The sequence below is a fragment of the Mustela lutreola genome, chromosome 8 (assembly GCF_030435805.1).
Source record: "Mustela lutreola isolate mMusLut2 chromosome 8, mMusLut2.pri, whole genome shotgun sequence".
In the NCBI taxonomy this organism is placed as follows: Eukaryota; Metazoa; Chordata; class Mammalia; order Carnivora; family Mustelidae; genus Mustela; species Mustela lutreola.
Window position 1 is genome coordinate 59200843 of NC_081297.1, and position 20415 is coordinate 59221257.

Consider the following 20415-nt stretch of genomic DNA (forward strand, 5'->3'; position numbering starts at 1 on the left):
AATTCATTAAGTAAAGAGATTGCCAAGAAGAATCATTAAAGACAGAGGTGAATCCTTTTTATAAATATTGATTAAGAAGTACAAAGAGCAAAATAACAAATAAACAAATGGCAAGATCCTAAGTATGGGAAAGCTTGATTTAGAATTTCACACTTCTATTGCTTCTCGGCCTTTTGGCTAAGATCAAGTGTAGAATTTCACTCTTCTGTGATTGCATAAGGAATCCACATTTTTCTTCCTGAAACTGGACTTGTCTTCAGTATAATTAGTGTGCTGTTATCTCTTGAATTTTGGCAACCTAGAGAAGAATTATTTATCAAGACGAAATGGTGGAAAACACTGCTGTGGATTTCTAGTATGACATTGTCTTCTGAAATGGACAACCTCTTTTTTTTTTTTTAAAGATTTTTTATTTATTTATTTGACAGAGAGAGAGATCACAAGTAGGCAGAGAGGCAGGCAGAGAGAGAGAGGAGGAAGCAGGCTCCCTGCTGAGCAGAGAGCCCGATGCGGGACTCGATCCCAGGACCCTGAGATCACGACCTGAGCCGAAGGCAGCGGCTTAACCCACTGAGCCACCCAGGCGCCCCGAGAAATGGACAACCTCTTAAAGACTGATGAGGAGGTTTATACCTATATTGACCCTTTGAATTTAAGGAAGCCATTCCTAAGCCCCTCCCTAATGTGGCTTTAGCCTTTGATGACATTCTTCACTGTGTTATTTACTTCCATTAAACAGTTATTTATATTTGTGCATATGACATCTTCTCATATTGAGAATATTATGAATCAATAAAATAAATATCTGGAAATCTGGCATTGGATATTTTGACTTGTTTATTTCCACATTCCTTCAATCAGAGACATCATTTTTATTACTAGAAGAGTAAAGTAGTATAGAAATATAGAGGTGCCTCGGTGGCTCAGTGGCTTGGGCCTCTGCCTTCAGCTCAGGTCATGATCTCAGGATTCTGGAATCAAGCCCCACATCAGGCTCTCTGCTCAGCAGAGACAATACATAGATGCTGAGATGTGTAGAATTTATAACTGCTACACATTAAAATAGGCGTTGAAAATATTTATTCAAGATATTTCAGTGGAGATGGTGAAACTGATTCTCTACTTGTGAAAATTCTATTCCTTTGCCTTTAGTTTTGTATTCAAATAGCAATTCTTTTTATATTTTATTCAGAGCTTTTATTGATTACCAGGCACTGACCATAAAATTATCTCATTTTTTCAAACAAGCAGACAATACAAAACCATCTGAGGTCAGTGCTATTATTATTCAGGTAAAGAAAGAGTCTGATGCAGAAAGAAGTTAAAGTACCTGATGTCCACCATTTGTGTGTTTGGAGCAATACAATCTTCAGTGACTCACAGGGAAAGGGAATGAATTTCTATCTCACAAAGCACTGTACTTCATGAAATATCCTATTAGACATGTTTCTTCTCCATGCCTTTTCTCAAGCTCCTAGATACTGGATTATCTCTCCCTTTCCTCCTTGATCAATCACCCTCTCACTCTCTAACTTTCTACCCTTACTGCTTTATTCCTAGTTCCTAATAGCTGTCTAGCTTTTCTCAAGGCCTTGGAATAATTCACTTTTAATGAAGACTGATTACACCTGTTACCCTCCTATCCACAAGCTACTAGGCATCTGCTTTTTAATAATTTGTCAATTACCTCCATGTATTCTGAAGTTGATGAGTGATTATGTTTTAGGTCAATGAAACATCGTTCAAGCTACCAGGTTTCACTCTCCTCAGAGAGTGGAGGATGGATTTTAATTACAAATAGTGGTTTGCTGTAACATGTTCTAAATCAAAAGATAAAATTTATTAAATCAAATGGCTAAAGGATCCAAATCTTTTAAGACTTTCTCTAAAACCTTAACTGGCATCGTATTACTGAATATTTTCGGTATGTATTACTAATCATTTTCAGTGATATACTATCATGCTTTATAGGGAAGCCTCTCCACAAGATGTCTGGATGGCCTTTTCCTTACTAACTACCATGATTTTATTGAGATATTATTTTATAAATTGAATTTTTAATCTCAGAAGTGTATCGATTGACAGATGTTGTTGGACCTGATAAGTTTCTAGGTGTAGCCCATATAGTTAAGAGAATCTTTTTTGTGTGTGAAAAAAATAAGGGTTTGCATCATGGAAGTTCCTACCATTAGAAAGTTCCAATGCCAACCTTAACAAGAATTGTTTTCAATAACTTCAATACGCATCAAATCAATTGATTTTTGCATAGTTGTCAAAAGTCCTAATGTAAAATAAAAGAGGAAAATGAACACCAAATGTCTTAGAAAATACTCAATTAATTATTCCTTTGTCATACAAAATGTCTAGTTATGATAAAATGCACATTTTATTCAATCACTGTTTTAAAAGCTAATTCAGTGTTATGTACATTATTACATGTGTTTATGTTGGGTAAAATATTTAGTCAGAACAGTAGCATTGCAACCATTCTAAATTATTCAAATGTATTTATATATTAAAACATGTTTATCAAAAACCCACTACGTGGCAGATGCCAGTTCTAAGGGAAGAGTATTAGTGACTTCTGGTAAAAGTCTAACAACGGCTTCTCAGGGGGTGGAGGTGAGGGGCTGATCTGTAGAGCTGATCCTGTTCCAGGAAGTGAAGTCTCTCACATGGCAGGTTTCAAGCTACTGATGTGGGCTTTCTGAATGCAGAATTGAGAAGACACAGCACAACTGGCTTTTGGGAAGCATCTAGTCAGGCCCTGCACCCTTCTGTGTGGACCACAGCATTTTGTCTGCAGGGGAGTTGGAGATCTCTGCTCTCCTGGGCTCAGGGATGTGAGAGAAAACAGACAATAAGCAATGAACATAATTAATTCCTAAATTATAGGGTCCTTTATAAATTAATAACTGTTTTGTAAAGAAAGAGAAAACTGAAAAACGTTGGAAGTGGGGGGCTACTATAATTGTATGTAGAGAAATTGGGGAGGACTTATTGAGATGACATGCATATATCTGGAAGAGGAGTGTTGTCTGGTTTAAATACAATCTAGTGTGAATGCACTAAGGCCTTAGGAGGAAACATCATATGATTTGCTAAGAAAGATATATTTTTTTCTTCCTTTCCAATATTAGTAAATGTATTGGTGCTTGTCCTGCTAGTCTCCTGGATAGAACATCCAGTATAGTACTGAATAAACACAATGATAGTGAGCTTGTAACTGAATTTTGTTAAAATGATTTTTCTATGAACAAAGTATATAATGAAACAAATAAGGTTTTGCATCATTTGCACTTAAATGAATTGTATTTGTAAGGTATTATATCAAAAGAGCCAAAAAAGGTATCAGAAACTTATTATCTTAGGTGTTGATTATCAAAAAGAGCAGTTTAAAGTCAAGCATTTAAATACACTACTAACAGGCACCTTGGTACCTCAGAGAGTTAAGCCTCTGCCTTCAGCTCAGGTCATGATCTCAGTCAATTAGAATTGAGCCCCATGTGGTGCTAAGCAGGGAGCCTGCTTAACCCCCTTCTCTCTCTGCCTGCCTTTCTGCCTACTTGTAACTTCTCTCTCTGTCAAATAAATAAGAAAAATCTGTTTTAAAAAATAAATACACTATTAAGAAACAGCAAATGTGGGGCACCTGGATGGCTCAGTGGGTTAAAGCCTTTTCTGTCGGCTCAGGTCCTGATCCAAGGGCCCCGGGATCAAGCCCTGCATTAGGCTCTCTGCTTAGAAGGGAGCCTGCTTCCTCCTCTCTCTCTCTCTCTGCCTGCGTCTCTGCCTACTTGTGATCTCTGTCTGCCAAATAAATAAATAAAATCTTTTTTGTTTAGTTAATTTTTTTTCAGCATAACAGTATTCATTATTTTTTCACCACACCCAGTGCTCCATGCAATCCGTGCCCTCTATAATTAATACCCACCACCTGGTACCCCAATCTTCCACCCCGCCGCCACTTCAAACCCCTCAGATTGTTTTTCAGAGTCCATAGTCTCTCATGATTCACCTCCCTTTCCAATTTCCCCCAACTCCCTTCTCCTCTTTAACTCCCCATATCCTCCATGCTATTTGTTATGCTTCACAAATAAGTGAAACCATATGATAATTGACTCTCTCTGCTTGACTTATTTCACTCAGCATCATCTCTTCCAGTCCCGTCCATGTTGCTACAAAAGTTGGGTATTCATCCTTTTTGATGGAGGCATAATACTCCATAGTGTATATGAACCACCTTTTCCTTATCCATTCATCCATTGAAGGACATCTTGGTTCTTTCCATAGTATGGCGACTGTGGCCATTGCTGCTATAAACATTGGCGTACAGATGACCCTTCTTTTCACTACCTCTGTATCTTTGGGGTAAATACCCAGTAGTGCAATTGCAGGGTCATAGGGAAGTTCTATTTTTAATTTCTTGAGGAATCTCCACACTGTTCTCCAAAGAGGCTGCACCAACTTGCATTCCCACCAACAGTGCAAGAGGGTTCCCCTTTCTCCACATCCTCTCCAACAAATGTTGTTTTGGCCTTTCTAACTGGTGTAAGGTGCTATCTCAATGTGGTTTTAATTTGAATCTCCCTGATGGCTAGTGATGATGAACATTTTTTCATGTGCCTGATAGCCATTTGTATGTCTTTTTAAAAAATCTTAAAAAAAAAAAAAAAAGAAACAGTAAATATACTCATATTTGGTATCTAGGAATATTTATGTCTTCAGGCTTTTTTAAAGAACTGATATGATTTATGTGTTAATTAAGGAGTTGCTAGAAATATGGGCTACTTCATGTTTTCCATAAATAAGTGTGACTTCATAATTGCATTTTAAATTGGTAAATTATATGGCACAGAAAATTTTAAACGGGGTACTTCAAAAATACTTGAGACTTCTCAAAAAGAGTAAATACATCACTTTCTTAGTGATAGTTTTTTACATAGTTACTAAGTATGCTATCATATGGAGAGGATGGTACATGTAATATTCCAATAAGACTAAGTAATATTCACAGTTTTTGTAGAGTAAAATCAAAATAATGTTAAACATGACAATATTTTCTGAATTCCTTCAAAGAATGTTTCCTGGTAAAATCATAAAATGATTTTAACTCATTGATCTTACAGTGTCTTTTTGTCTTTCTTTGATTTTCTAAGTTTTATTGTGAAAAAAAAAAAAAGGTATTTAAAAATATTTCGAAGGAAATAAGGTCAGTCTCATAGTTACAGAGTGAAAAGACTATCTCACAGAAGAGGAATGCATGAGAAAGTGATTGAAATTTAAGTGGAAATATATATATATTCAAATATATGTATATATTTGATATTTGTACATATATCTACATATGTATATATGTATTTTACAATATTTCTCAAATATCCTCAGTATTTTGCTGGCAATAGAAATATAAGCAATGATACAGAACTCTAGTGAAACTATGTGGATATTCATAGACTTTTGCAGGGCCCTGATTCCTATTTACTTGTTCTTGAGTATGTCTTTAATTTATGACAACATTTTAATTTTTTTTTATTTACTTGAGAAAAATACAATCTTCTTTGCCCTGTCCATGAAGGCTCGCTTGACTTGCTGGTTTCTTAGGCTGTAAATAAAGGGGTTCAGCATGGGGGCTACTGAGGTGTTTAGCACAGCAACACTCTTGCTCAGAGACACTCTGTCTTTTGCTGCTGGATTAATGTACATGAAAATGCAGCTGCCATAGGAGATGGAGATGACAATCATGTGGGATGAGCAGGTAGAAAAGGCCTTTGTCCTCTGACTAGCGGAAGGAATCCTCAAAATTGTTCTAATGATATATATATAGGACAGAATTATTAATGCCAAAGTGAACAGTAGAGTAAACACAGCACAGGAAAAACCCACTGTCTCTAGGAATTTTGTGTCTGAACAAGAAAGGTGTAGTAAGGGGAAATAATCACAGGTAAAATGATCTATAACGTTGGACTTACAGTAATCAAGCTGTATGAACAGCATGAGTGATGGGAATATGATTAAGAATGAAGCCAACCAAGAGGCAAAGACAAGGAGTATGCAGACTCTGGGATTCATGATGGTCATGTAATGCAGAGGCTTGCAGATGGCAATGTAACGGTCATAGGACATGGCAGCCAGAAGGTAAAATTCAGTGACTCCCAACAGAATGAAAAAAAACAACTGAGCCATACAGTCATTAAAAGAAATGGTTTTATCTCCTGTAATCAGGGTGCCCAGGAACTTGGGTATGCTGACAGTTGTGAATGAAACCTCTAGCAAGGAGAAATTTCTGAGGAAGAAATACATGGGAGTCTGGAGATGGGCATCCAGCAGGGTAAGGGTGATAATGGTCAGGTTCCCAGTGATGCTGAGCATGTAGGTGATGAACAGAAAGACAAAGATCACCCCCTGAAGCTGTGGATCATCTGACAATCCCAGGAGGATGAACTCTGTTATTTCTGTGTGGTTTTTCATTTCTTTTCTTCTTTTGTGTAGATTAGAGGAGAAAACACAAACAGAAGGATTAGAGAAAGGGGATTACATATAGGAAGCTGCTGGGGTTGGTCTGTGGAAGTAAACTAATTTAATTTAGTTTAATTTAAATTAATTTAATTAATTTAATGTAAGAGAACTTTAAGAAAACTTAATAAAAGTAGGTGACATGTTTTTTTTTTTTTAAGATTTTATTTATTTATTTGACAGAGAGATTACAAGTAGGCAGAGAGGCAGGCAGAGAGAGAGAGGAGGAAGCAGGCTCCCTGCTGAGCAGAGAGCCCGATGCGGGACTCGATCCCAGGACCCTGAGATCATGACCTGAGCCGAAGGCAGCGGCTTAACCCACTGAGCCACCCAGGCGCCCCGAGTAGGTGACATGTTTAAAGTAAATTTTTAGCTGTGCCACACTCTGTGTTTTACATAGAATGTTTCTTCATGAAACCTTCATTTCACTGATTGGGAACTGATTCTAAAAAGATTTTTAAAAATCTTATCTGCAATACATGCCCTACATGAGAAGAACAGGAATTTTAACCCAGGTTTTTCTGAATATTTGATAACTGGAATAGAAATGCTTCCTGTTGACTCTTCAGAGTAATTCCCTGATGGATTCCCTTCCCATTGAGAAAATCTTTGTCCTCTTCCAACCACAAATTGTCTCATTTCCTCATTTCTGTCACATGAATTAGGTGAATTATTACTTAGTATTGTTAGTATTAGTATTAGCATTATTACTTAGAAGTATAACATAGAAAAGACGGTATGTTTATAGGGAGGTCACTCAACTGGGGATGTGACCAAAATTTGAAAGTCAATGAAGTTCAATTTTTAACATTGTGACAAAATTCCAAAGTTTTTACTCTGGTTCACATTCTTCTTTTCCAACCTCCTGTACCTTATCTGAAGCCACAGTTAATGAATTCTTTGACATGATGTCCTCGGACTATAGACAGAAGGCATGGTAGAAATTTAGCAGGTCGATTTACACATTCATGGGCTAAAGAAGCAATGTATTTATATCTAAAATTATTTTATAGAACATTTTTTCTTTCAGAGTTTCTTCTATCTAAATGTTGTTGGTATTATTCTTTATATATGAATTCTGCTTTCTATCCCATATTATAATTTTATATATTTCCTTTTATCTACATTTATAGAAGCTTTATTAGGTCAACACCTTGGAGTACAGGATAAGACAGCCCATGAACTCCCTTTATATTCTTTTCCTGAATAATAATAACTTAAATAATACAATGCATTTTAAAGTGAAGTTAAATTTTTCTCAGTAAATCAAACCAGTCCATTATCATATCCCTCAATCTGTGTATTCTCACTAAATAGTAAAGTGTTCAATTCAGAGTCATGAAGGAAGTTTTGCAATAGGATATTTAGTTTAAGATGTAGACTTATTGATTACTGGTATATAATACATCATAATACTGTGAAGTTTCTTGATCTCTTTTTCCCCAACATGTCTGAGTTCTCTTTTCACTCACTTCACACTGTTTAGCAAAGAAGTGTTGCTGTTGATTAACGCAAATTCCAAATTCCAACGAAGATGGATAGTGCCAATGCTATGGCGAAAGCATGTGAAAATCACAGGAAATGAACATTTCTTTTGCTATTTCTCAGGACTAGAGGAAGCAGGCTGAAGGGCTTTTAAACAGACATCACAGTGACATATTTTGTAAACAAACTTATGGCAATTCAAATGTATGATCGATATTTCAATCATAGCAGTCATTTTTCTCAATGAATAATCCTCAATAATTAACACTGTGTGTACACTCTTTGATCTGTAAGTTATTTCTGTGATGTTTTTGGTAGAGTCATGAAAAATATATCCAAGACTCTAAAAGATTATTTCAAGCTTTCCTTCCTAACTACTTATCCAGGTTTCTTTTACCCAGTCATATGTAACTTATGTTCACAAGATTTGTGGTCCCATTTGCTCCTTTCTTTTCTTTTTTTAATTTTTTTAAAGATTTCATTTATTTATTTGTCAGAAAAGTAGGCAGAGAGGCAGGCAGAGACAGAGAGAGAAGGAAGCAGGCTCCCCACTGAGCAGAGAGCCCGATGCGGGGCCCGATGCGGGGCTCGATGCGGGGCTCAATCCCAGGACCCTGGCATCATGACCTGAGCTGAAGGCAGAGGCTTTAACCCACTGAGCCACCCAGGGGCCCCTGCTCCTTTCTTTTCAATGAATTCTACTCTGTCATGGATATCTATCTAATTGTTGAATCAAGTGTGTCATTCATTGAAAGTGAAAATTAACATATTGTATAAACAAGCTACTTACTATTTTCACCCACAAATTAACACACAATTTTCTAATTCTCTTTCTCTCTCACGTGACACTCCTTTTCTTGGTGTTAGATTTAGATGTGAGGCTAATTTGTCAAATAAGAGAACAAAATATTGGTTTAATGTGGTATCTTGAGTAATAATTTGGTTTTATAACAACCACTAACTTTTTTTTTCTGGAATGATTCACTCCATTCCTGACCATGTTTGCTTACAGCTAATGTCATGCAAGAACTTTATGGTGAATATAAAAAATCTCATGAAGGACCAATTTAGTTTCTTTTTTTTTTTCAGATTATTACTTTAGTAATGTCTCAGAATATTCCTCAAATTGGATCAGAATCTTTTTTCCCTCAGTACCCTGAAAAAAATTACCTGTTTTTTTTTTCCTAATAGAAAGGGAGAATTTGGATCCCAAATCAGATCAAAGCATCAACCAGTATGAATAGGAATAATGAAGGGAAAGCAGTAATCATAAATTACTCTCAAAATCTGTAGGTTTTCATAAAGATATTCTACATATATCCTGATTATCTCAATTTGTTAACTAGGTATCTATATTTGGGTATAATTTTTAATGTAAAGAAGGAAAGGAATTCTTCAAAAACATAAAGCATCAGACCTTAATATTTATTTATAAGGAATGATACTATTGGGGCACTTGTGGGCTTTGCCTTCAAAGAGAAATGGATTGAAAATGCAACTCATAGTATTGTGACTTTGGACAAGTTACTTAATCTCTCTGAATTTTACTTTTTCCTTCATTTAAAAAATAGGAATAATAATTCATGGAATAGTCATGAGGACAAATTTAAGAAAAAGTAAAATTAAATCATACAAAATCTGTATAAAATGTACTCCCAAACAGTGGTTAATATTATCTTTATTCTCCCCAAAATAAAGTCAATGAACATATTTGAGGAATATAGCCCCACGTTAAACACCAAAACCATTTTTGAGACAGTGAAAGACTGTATGCACTTATCTCATTTACTCAGTGTGAGTTATCTATGTTAATTTGAAGACACTGACAATGAAAGAGATTAAGTATAATAAGCAAGATCAGACATCAGATGTTAGTTGATAGTAGAATTGGAATTCCTAAGTCTTTCTGCTTGAAACCAGCACATTTACTACTTATTAAACATGTATTCAATGAGGAAGATCAAATTGAGAGACAATAATTGTATGAAAAGTAATAGAGGAATAAAATATTATGACAAACAGGAAATGTAACATACTCATTTTTCATAATCCTTGATAAATACAGCTGACATAAGAAACCCAAATTATTCTATGTATTCCAAAATAAAGTTAGGTAAACATTAATGAATCAGTGCTAAGAAAAAGAAATTTTCTGTTGACTACAACTTTACAATCTTACCTCTATTTGTCACACAAAAGACATCATCAGCTGGTTGAAATGGTTAAAAAAAAAAGCAAAATGACAACTATTTCAGTTTTAGGTTAAGAGATTCAGTATTTTAAAAACCAGTATTTCTCAATACATTGGAGCTACTTTATTTCTGTAACTAATATTCTTTTACACACTTTTCCCTATACGTATGGGAGCTAAAATAGTGAAGAGAAGTTAGATTTGGAGTTACTTTGGATCTTTTGGAAGAAGATTTCATGTGGATTTTCTCTTGCCTAATGCACATTTTTATTTACCATATATACTCATGTCTCAGAGCAAATACTCCAGTGAATCAAATGTGCCAACAAGGGCCTAGAGGAAAATACACTAAGGATTGTACAAATGTTATCAACAGTTGCACCAATATTGGAACCAGAAACTTTTGGGATAATGCCCAAAGAGATAGAAAGTGCATAAGAAATCAGCTAGAAGCACATGGAATATTTTGCATATAATCTAAATGAGAAAATAACTAATCCTGAATCAGGATTTCTCTCAAGAATAGAATCTCCCATTCTTCTTTTGCTGAGTAAAATACTGGGACAACTTAATCTTATATGAAAACATTACATTTTTATCATACTAAAACATCTCCATAAAAGTGGCACTCCAAGCTAGTAGGTATCAAATAAAGTATACAAAAACGCTGAATATAGAATGATAACAAGAATGCAGGGAATGATCCCAGTCTTTTGGTACTGGTTGAGACCTGATTTGTGACCCAAGATGTGATCTATTCTGGAGAATGTTCACTAGAGAAGAATGCATATTCTGTTGTTTTGGGATGGAATGTTCTGAATATATCTACAATGTCCATCCAGTGCGACATTTAAGGCCTTTATTTCCTTGTTGATATTTTGCTTGGATGATCTGTCCATTTCAGTGAGGGGGGTTTTAAGTGCCCTTCTATTATTGTATTATTATTGTTGTGTTTCTTTGGTTTTGTTATTAATTGGTTTATTTAGTTGGCTGTTCCCATGTTAGGGGCATAGATATTTAAAATTGTTAGATCCTTTTGTTGGACAGACCCTTTGAGTATGATATAGTGTCCTTCCTCAACTCCTATTGTTGTTTTTAGCTTAAAATCTAATTTATCTGATAAACGGATTGCCACCTCAGCTTTCTTTTGATGTCCATTAGCATGGTAAATTGTTTTCCACCACCTCACTTAAAATCTGGAGGTGTCTTTGTGTCTAAAATGAATTTCTTGTAGACAGCACACTGATGGGTTTTGTGTTTTTATCCATTCTAATACCCTGTGTCTTTTGATTGGGGTATTTAGGTCATTTACATTCAGGTTAACGATTGAAAGAAATGAATTTAGACATGCTATGCCATTGTATTGTCTATAAGGTGAGTGTTACTGTATACTGTCTCTGTTCCTTTCTGGTCTACTACTTTTAGGCTCTCTTTTTGCTTAGAGGTCCCTTTCACTATTTCCTGTGGACTGGCTTGGTGTTAGCAAATAAATAGAACAAATTGTGATGTATATGTAAGACAAAATCACCAAAGCCAAAGTAAATAGCAAAGTACCCCAACCAAGCAAAAGTCAGTTACTACAAAGTGTCATGTATCTGAATGAGTCCATTGCAAAAAGGAAAGATAGTCACATGCAAAGTGTTCAATGACATTGGAAACACAGTAATCCAGCTGAGTAAACCAGTATAAGTGGTGGAAAAATGATCAGAAACTTGCCCAGCAATGCACATAGCATAAACAGGTTACAGAGTTTCCTGTTCTTGATGGTTGTATAATGAAGGGGCTTACAAATGGCAATAATAGTGATCAAAGGACATGGCAATTAGAATTTGAAATTCAGTTACCCCTATGAAAATAAAGAATAGTTGGGCAACACAACTGTTATTGGAAATGATATTATCCCTGGTGATAATTAACCCCAGAAATCGAGGAATACATGTAATTGAAAATGAAATTTCTAAGAAAGACAAGTTCTAGCTAAGAAATACAGAGGCCTCTGTAGAGGAGAGCTCACCCAAGTTAGGGTGATGACTGTTAGGTTTCCATTGACACTTTACATGTTTGGGATAAATAGGCAGAGTAAAATCAGAATCAGAAATCAAGATCATCACACACAGACAATCATATCAAAAAATGGGCAGAAGATATGGACAGACACTTCTCCAATAAAGACATACAAATGGCTATCAGACACATGAAAAAATGTTCATCATCACTAGCTATCAGGGAGATTCAAATTAAAACCACATTGAGATATCACCTTACATCAGTTAGAATGGCCAAAATTAGCAAGACAGGAAACAACATGTGTTGGAGAGGATGTGGAGAAAGGGGAACCCTCTTGCACTGTTGGTGGGAATGCAAGTTGGTGCAGCCTCTTTGGAGAACAGTGTGGAAATTCCTCAAGAAATTAAAAAGAGAACTTCCCTATCACCCTGCCATTGCACTCCTGGGTATTTACCTCAAAGATACAGAGGTAGTAAAAAAGAAGGGTCATCTGTACCCCAATGTTTATAGTAGCAATGGCCACAGTCACCAAACTGTGGAAAGAACCAAGATGCCCTGCAACGGACAAATGGATAAGGAAGATGTGGTCCATATACACTATGGAGTATTATGCCTCCATCAGAAAGGACAAATACCCAACTTTTGTAGCAACATGGATGGGACTGGAAGAGATGATGCTGAGTGAAATAAGTCAAGCAGAGAGAGTCAATTATCATATGGTTTCACTTATTTGTGGAGCATAACAAAAAGCATGGAGGACATGGGCAGTTAGAAAGGGGTTGGGGTAAATTGGAGGGGGAGGTGAATCATGAGACACTATGGACTCTGAAAAACAATCTGAGGGGTTTGAAGTGGTGGGGGGTTGGGAGGTCGGGGTACCAGGTGGTGGGTATTATAGAGGGCACAGATTGCATGGAGTACTGGTTGTGGTGAAAAAATAATGGTACTGTTATGCTGAAAATAAATAAATGAAAAAAAAAATCAGGATCATCAGAAAGGCTCAGCAGGACAAACTCTGATCATTGTGGGGTAGTTTATTTCTTTCTCTTCCATTTTTATTTCTATCAAAGATATGACACTACACTGATGAATGTGGAGGACATTACCCTAAGTGAAACAAGTGGAAGGACAAAAAAATGCATGATTCCACTTTTATGAGGTGTTAAAATCAGTCTATCTCATGGAAATGGAGTTGAATGGCAACTATCTTAGGGTGGGGCAGGGTCAGCAATGGGGAGTTGCTATTAGCTGGTATAAAGTTCAGTTCTGTAAGAAGGATAAGTTTTCAAGATGTTGAAGATGAATACTGTTGAAGAACATTGTTCACTGTACTACATTTTGCCTGCAGTTAACAATACTATATTGTGCCTTTAAAAATACAAGTGGGTAAATCTCAAGTTAAGTGTTCTCACCACTTTATAAATATAATTTGTACTTATTCACAACCATAGCAGTTAATAAAGACAATGTTATAATAATAGCTACTATTTATTGATAGCTAATTATGCTGTGTGCTTGAAAGGTTCATTCTCATCCCTATGGTACATTATATATGCCAGATATCTGACACCTGATTTACCTCTGGGAAAATATATATTGAGAGGACATAGAAACCCTAACTTTGTCAACTATTTGCCTTCTTTCATATACAAAATATACTTCAGATAGAATGAAATTGAGAAACCATTCATAAGTTGTCTATTACATTTTGAATACCCTTCAATTTTCTATTACTTATTTTATTTTTTTCTCTATAATTCCTGTGCTGTATTTCTCAGTTGAATATGTTACATAGAAATCATTAGGAATGGTATGGCATGAGTTAGGATTATAGTATATTTTCTATTACTAAATAATCATTTATATTATTTAGAATACTTTATTGTATTCATAATTTTCTTTCATTTTCTCTCTCACACACATAGAGAAACACGCATCCATCTTTCCAAAATACTTTAGGCACTTAATACCTTAAGTAGAGTGAGTGGAGGAGTATTTTAACAGGTGAAATTCTAACTTTATATGAAAGTTGTGATCTGTTATGATCTGTTATGAAGATTTTATTTTATATAAAACTTAAATGATTTTGCTTTTTAGGCATCAAATAATTTAGACACATGCCCAGTTTCAGCCTAGTTCAAAACTAGAAGGGAGCTATACATATATATTTCAGCATTATCAGAAAGCAAAACTTACACCATGGAATTAGAGAAATCCAACTTATTCTACATATCTAAGATGGTATTTCTTCACTATTTTCTACAGTATGTGTATGTGTTTGTATGTATACATGTATGTATGTCTGCATCTACTTGTATATCTACCTATATCTAGTGAGTCATAATGGATTTTGGAAATAAGGAGATGTATTTAGCAGCATATCTACAAAAGTATATATGTTAAGTATCTATTCTTTTTTTGACAATAGATAAATTATGTGAAAACACCCTATTTAGCGAGCAATGTTCTGTGGTTTTTAAATGAAAGCTTTCACATTTTTCAAAAAATCATATGGCATTTGAAGAATTGATTTCCTAGAGAAACTGCAAGATTGTGAAAGGATTTCTGGCAAAGATCACTGAAAATCACAAAATTATATTTTCTATATAGAGTAAGGAAAATATCACATCAATAATTACAGTGCCTCCTCCATTCTGTGTGATAATCATTTTCCTAAACAAAATGCAAAGTAAATTACATTTACAAATTAAAAGAATTAATAATCAAGACATTGAAACTAATCAAAGTTTCAGAAGAATGGGAACCAGAAAAACTTATGGAGTTATTTCATCTGAATGGGAAATATATTAAATGTGCTTATAAACTCTTAGAAAGAAAGAATGAATAAGGATAGCAGGAAGACCACTGCCATTTAAAGGTGGCTCAAATTTCATGTTTGTATATTTTAAATTGCCCTGCAATGTGTCTAATTTGTAAAACCATAACATTTCATTTGCTTGAGAAAAATGCAATCTTCCTTGCCCTGTCCATGAAGGCTCCCTTGAGTTGCTGGTTCCTTAGGCTGTAAATAAAGGGGTTCAGCATGGGGGCTACTGAGGTGTTTAGCACAATAACACCCTTGCTCAGAGACACTATGTCTTTTGCTGCTGGATTAATGTACATGAAAATGCGCTGCCATAGGAAATGAAGATGGCAATCATGTGGGATGAACAGGTGGAAAAGGCCTTTGTCCTCTGACTAGCAGAAGGAATCCTCAAAATTGTTCTAATGATATATATGTAGGACAGAATTATTATTACCAGGGTGAACATTAAAGTAAACAGAGACCAGGAAAACCCCATTATCTCTAGGAATTTTGTGTCTGAACAAAAAAGTTGCAGCAGGGGGTAAAAATCACAGGCAAAATAGTCAATAATATTAGACCTACAGTAATTAAGGTTTAAGAGCAACATGAGTGCAGGGAATACAATTAAGAATGAAATCAGAAGATATTTGCAAACGACATATCAGATAAAGGACTAGTGTCCAGAATCTATAAAGAACTTAGCAAACTCAACACCCAAAGAACAAATAATCCAATCAAGAAATGGGCAGAAGACATGAACAGACATTTCTGCAAAGAAGACATCCAGATGGCCAACAGACACATGAAAAAGTGCTCCATATCACTTGGCATCAGGGAAATACAAATCAAAACCACAATGAGATATCACCTCACACCAGTCAGAATGGCTAAAATCAACAAGTCAGGAAATGACAGATGCTGGCGAGGATGCGGAGAAAGGGGAACCCTCCTACACTGTTGGTGGGAATGCAAGCTGGTGCAGCCACTCTGGAAAACAGCATGGAGGTTCCTCAAAATGTTGAAAATAGAACTGCCCTATGACCCAGCAATTGCACTATTGGGTATTTACCCTAAAGATACAAATGTAGTGATCCAAAGGGACACATGCACCCGAATGTTTATAGCAGCAATGTCCACAATAGCCAAACTATGGAAAGAACCTAGATGTCCATCAACAGATGAATGGATCAAGAAGATGTGGTATATATACACAATGGAATACTATGCAGCCATCAAAAGAAATGAAATCTTGCCATTTGCAACAACATGGATGGAACTAGAGCATATCATGCTTAGCGAAATAAGTCAAGCAGAGAAAGACAACTATCATATGATCTCCCTGATATGAGGAAGTGGTGATGCAACATGGAGGCTTAAGTGGGTAGAAGAAGAATAAATGAAACAAGATGGGATTGGGAGGGAGACAAACCATAAGTGACTCTTAATCTCACAAAACAAACTGAGGGTTGCCGGGGGGAGGGGGTTTGGGAGAAGGGGGTGGGATTATGGACATTGGGGAGGGTATGTGATTTGGTGAGTGCTATGAAGTGTGTAAACCTGGTGATTCACAGACCTGTACCCCTGGGGATAAAAATATATGTTTATAAAAAATAAAAAATTTAAAAAAAAAAAAAAAAAGAATGAAATCAGCCACAAAGAGAAGACAAGGAGTATGCAGACTCTGGGATTCATGATGGTCATGTAATGCAGAGGTTTGCAGATGGCAATATAATGGTCATAGGACATGGCAGCCAGCAGGTAAAATTCAGTGACTCCCAACAGAATGAAAAAAAAAAAAAAAAAAAGAACTGAGCAATGCAATCATTAAAGGAAATGGTTTTATCTCCTGTAATCAGAGTGCTTAGGAACTTGGTATGCTAACAGTGGTGAATGAAACCTCTAATATGGAGAAGTTTTTGAGGAAGAAATACGTGAGTGTCTGGAGGTGGGCATCCAGCAGGATAAGGGTGATAATGGTCAGGTTCCCAGTGATGCTGAGCATGTAGGTGATGAACAGAAAGACGAAGATCACTCCCTGAAGCTGCGGGTCATCTGACAATCCCAGGAGGATGAACTCTGTTAGTTCCGTGTGGTTTCTCCTTCTCCAGTTGCTTATTTGTTGTTCTCCTGCCAGACCTCTAGGAGAAAACACAAGGAAGAAACTCGAAGAGAGGATTAGCAGAGGTCCAAGTTTGGAGACAGAATTTGGCAAAAACAAAAACAAAAACAAACAAACAAAAAAACCCTATGTGCTTTCATCTACAAGGGAGATTTTATGAATCTTTGACTGATTCTTCCCAACCCACAAACGTCTTGCTGAAATCTCCTATGAACTCTTCCACTATGCTGTGCATGTCTGAAAGTTTAGGAAGAGTCTGACCTTCAAAGCTTTTGCAACACAGTCAAGTGCCTGGAAGTTACAGGGGCTTAAATTTATTTTACTTGTCTACTTAATTCACTCATTCATTCTGAGTTTGTTCTTGCATCACAAACACCCATCAGGTGAAGTTCTCTATTGTATGCCCAATTCCTGGCTGCATATTACATAGGTTGTGTCTTTGTTTTATAAGATGTTTTCCCCTTTCTTTTATAAGAAAGGACATGTAAAAGAAGCCCCAAATTTTTGACATATAATAAAAAAAAAACTTCATTAAACATTATTTCAAAATAGGTCTCATTAAATTTCTTTAGAATGCTTTCTTTTAATTAACTTTACTCCTGCTCAGTAACAATGCTCTTCCTTCATCAGGGTTTGCTTTTCCTATGAAGCACTAGTTTCTCATAACACCTGGGAGCCTCAATATGCATTCTCATCAAATAGGCAATATTTGGTTTCATTTGAATTGAATTTCAATTCAATCCCCAAATTGAAATTTCTGCACTAAATTTACTGCCTTTGGAGATATTATTTTAAAAAGGCATATTATTACTCTTCCATAGGTAATAATGTGTCAATACACTGCATTTTTAACCTTATTTCAAGGTTTTTTTTTTTTTTTTTTTTGCATATTCTTTATTTTCCTAACTTTCCTACCAATTTCAACACTTTCTGAAAAAGAATAACTTGACTGAATTACACATTTTGGCTACTGAAGAAACATACGAGGAAATGTATGAAGAGCTGTGAAAGAAGGTATTAATATATATAGAAACGTTTATGTGAGCATTACTGAAAAGGAGTACTTAAAGGCCAATTTTCTAGGATCAGTGAATATAGGCTTAAAACAACTCTACCAAGAGAAGATCTAATATCACAGACCTGGGGGAAGCACACTGTACTATTATGTAAAAATATTAATGAATATCAATGGACTATATTCATTTACTATATTCATTCATTTTTACCAACATTGCCAACATGGATGTTATTCATTCATTCATTCATTCATTTATTCATTAATTAATTCAGCAGGATTTGGGGAGAAAAAAACCTCTAGGTTTAACAAGGTGCATATGATTTCTCAAGCCTGAAGCCACCCCAAGGATGTACTCATGCAGAGTATGAAGGATATTCTAAGAATTTAGCCCATCTTTTTATTTCTGAACACAGATCCATATTTCCCCTGGAAGAACATGGGTTAGGTTCAACTTAAATTATTTTCCACCCATTTGGTTAAAAATCAAGAACCCTTTCTAAGAACCCCTGAGGCATATACTTTGAGCTATTCAAACTCAAAGTTAGTGATAATACTTTGTGTTTGTTAAATAAGATGGCCACAAAGTACCTTCAAGTTTCATTCCAAAAATATCACTGTTCCATTCTTCATTTAGTCATCAATAATCAAATAAAAAAGGAAAAATATATAAACTCATAACAAGATCATGGTATAAAAATCTTATTAATTTCTTACTTGTGACAATCTAAGGTAAATAGCTCTTACAGAAAGTTTATGGGATCTGCAGGTTAGAGGAACATGAGCTAAAAATTCAAATGGGCTGTTTAATGGATTTGTGACTTTAGCTGGTACTTAATTTCCCTAAGCATCTGTTTTCTCGGCTTACCATGGATGTAAAATTTCAAGGGCATTTTGGGAATTAATTGAAATAATATAAATGAAAGTGCTGTATAAACCATATGGCATTAAATATGCTTTAAGAAGAGCTGGTTTATTTATCTTCTTTTAGTGGAATTGTTTTCCAAGTTTGAGCAGAATATTCATAGTAAATGTGATTGTACAAGGGCATTATTTATTCAAATGAAATATTAAGGACTTTTACATTCTATCTCACTAACTTTTATGACACCCTGATAGAACTTTATCTTTGTCCCCAAATGAAGCACTAGGGTACTGTGGTTTTGTACCTTAGATATATTTGTTTTGTTAACAAGTGTTCAATATATTAGAGACTACCTAAAATTAAAGTCTGTTCTCTTAAAGAAAGTACTACATAACTTATATTCAATTAGAAACACAGCCACAGAGATGATAATTTCTTCCTTTTGTTTGAGAATGAATAAATTATATAATAAAGCAAAATATACTAACATCCCTTTACATTGTTAAAAATAAATCCAGTTGAAAAATGAAATTCCAACATATCCTATTTAATCTGACTAAAAGTTGAGCTGGTGGCATCACAATCCCGGACTTCAAGCTCTATTACAAAGCTGTCATCATCAAGACAGCATGGTACTGGCACAAAAACAGACCCATAGATCAATGGAACAGAATAGAGAGCCCAGAAATAGACTCTCAACTCTATGGTCAACTAATCTTCGACAAAGCAGGAAAGAATGTCCAATGGAAAAAAGACAGCCTCTTAAATAAATGGTGCTGGGAAAATTGGACAACCACATGCAGAAAAATGAAATTGGACCATTTCCTTACACCACACACAAAAATAGACTCAAAATGGATGAAGGACCTCAATGTGCGAAAGGAATCCATCAAAATCCTTGAGGAGAACACAGGCAGCGACCTCTTTGACCTCAGCCGCAGCAACATCTTCCTAGGAACAACGCCAAAGGCAAGGGAAGCAAGGGCAAAAATGAACTTTTGGGATTTCATCAAGATCAAAAGCTTTTGCACAGCAAAGGAAACAGTTCACAAAATCAAAAGACAACTGACAGAATGGGAGAAGATATTTGCAAACGACATATCAGATAAAGGACTAGTGTCCAGAATCTATAAAGAACTTAGCAAACTCAACACCCAAAGAACAAATAATCCAATCAAGAAATGGGCAGAGGACATGAACAGACATTTCTGCCAAGAAGACATCCAGATGGCCAACAGACACATGAAAAAGTGCTCTATATCACTCGGCATCAGGGAAATACAAATCAAAACCACAATGCGATATCACCTCACACCAGTGAGAATGGCTAAAATCAACAAGTCAGGAAATGACAGATGCTGGCGAGGATGCGGAGAAAGGGGAACCCTCCTACACTGTTGGTGGGAATGCA

The 20415-nt window shown here is 35.7% G+C and overlaps 1 protein-coding gene and 1 pseudogene across 1 annotated transcript; both read right to left on the reverse strand.

Annotated features, from left to right (window-relative positions):
- Positions 1 to 5532: 5532 nt before the first annotated feature.
- LOC131837865 (olfactory receptor 6C1-like) lies at positions 5533 to 6471 on the reverse strand. The gene has a single exon (XM_059183527.1). It carries the CDS (start codon positions 6469 to 6471, stop codon positions 5533 to 5535), a length of 939 nt encoding a protein of 312 aa, XP_059039510.1.
- Positions 6472 to 15148: 8677 nt separating this feature from the next.
- On the reverse strand, positions 15149 to 17359 carry LOC131839741 (olfactory receptor 6C1-like; annotated as a pseudogene).
- Positions 17360 to 20415: the final 3056 nt, after the last annotated feature.